Source organism: Tupaia chinensis, unplaced genomic scaffold (genome assembly GCF_000334495.1).
Source record: "Tupaia chinensis unplaced genomic scaffold, TupChi_1.0 Scaffold000273_1, whole genome shotgun sequence".
Lineage (NCBI taxonomy): Eukaryota > Metazoa > Chordata > Mammalia > Scandentia > Tupaiidae > Tupaia > Tupaia belangeri.
This window is the reverse complement of record NW_006159755.1, coordinates 1,589,214-1,590,434: the sequence shown is the minus strand read 5'-3', so window position 1 is coordinate 1,590,434 and position 1,221 is coordinate 1,589,214. Positions and strand designations below refer to the sequence as shown.

At 44.8% G+C, this 1,221-nt stretch overlaps 1 protein-coding gene across 1 annotated transcript in view; it reads left to right on the top strand.

Annotated features, from left to right (window-relative positions):
- Positions 1-1,154: 1,154 nt before the first annotated feature.
- The window catches only part of SF1 (splicing factor 1), a gene marked incomplete in the record, with an annotated part of 19,084 nt that continues 19,017 nt past the window's right edge, over positions 1,155-1,221 (top strand). The window contains 1 exon segment of the mRNA XM_027772415.1: positions 1,155-1,221. Within this exon segment, the coding sequence (XP_027628216.1) occupies positions 1,202-1,221 (20 nt within the window).

Below are 1,221 nucleotides of genomic sequence, written 5' to 3'. Positions count from 1 at the left end.
GAGGCCCGGGCGGAGGCGCCCCGGGGCGCGCGCGGCCTGGTTCTCTGGGTCACGAGTGCGCACGCGCGCCGGAGAGGGGGGAAAGGGCGGGAGAAGGTGTGCTGTGCGCAGACGCAGCGTGGCAGCTGGGCTTAGCGGCGGAACTGGGGAAACTGGGGGCCTCCTGTTGCATTCCAGCCAGCTGGTATGGGGGACAGGGGTGGAGGGTGTGAAACGGTCAGCTGATGACGTGGAATGGTTCGCTTATTTACTCCGCTTCTGTAGTGGGGCAGGTTTTTCACCTCGGAGAAGGAGGTTGCAGGTGGCTGTTGGGTCACATCTTTTTGGGCTGTTTTCCTATTTTCCTCTGGTTTACTTTAGAGAGTTCTTACTTAGAGAGTTCCCAACTGTCGTTTTAAAAAAGGTTTTCTTTCAGATATATGCCCCTTGATAAGTAGAGTAACTGATAAATATAGGTAGTTTCTGCCTGTGAATGGAGGGAAGAGGATGTGGCTACTATCGGATAGCTTGCTCATTGTTGAAGTTTTGGTATGTCCTGAGAATTCAGTCCCTAATTGTCCAACTGGCCAGGAAAATTGAATGTTGATCCTAGCTAAACTTACCAAGGAAAGGATGATCTTGTTGAATCTTTTTTTTTTTTATTTGCATAGTAATGTGTAACAGCAGGTTTAGTTATGTTCTGGCCTCTTAAAGTGACACGCGAAGGGGATGGAGTCAAGAGAAGCCAGCCCATGTTTACTTACTGGTTTGCATAGACCTGTCTGTAATTCTGCAATCTATTCTTGTCTTCCCCATGACTTTCAAGGAGTTCATGGATAATGTACTATAACTTTTCTGAATATTATTTTACTCTGAAACTTGAGTATGAGTTGTTACCTTGTTTACATACTTTATGGTGTCCTTAGACAAAAATTGCAAATGTCAAATCCTAACTTTGCTGTCCCAGGTCCAGGTACCCTGTAGTGATGATATGTTGTAATAAATCTTGATCTTTGAGGTTTGTCTTCCATTGTTTGCTATTTAAATTTTAGGTTGCACCCCCAATTTCATAGTCTACTGAAATAACCATACTGTCTTTTAAGTATCCTGAACTGCCTTTGGGTAGTTACTCCACTGGTTTATATTTGTACCTGATGGACTTTGTCTACCTTTAGACTTCCCAAGTAAGAAGCGGAAGAGAAGCCGTTGGAATCAAGACACAATGGAACAAAAGACAGTGAT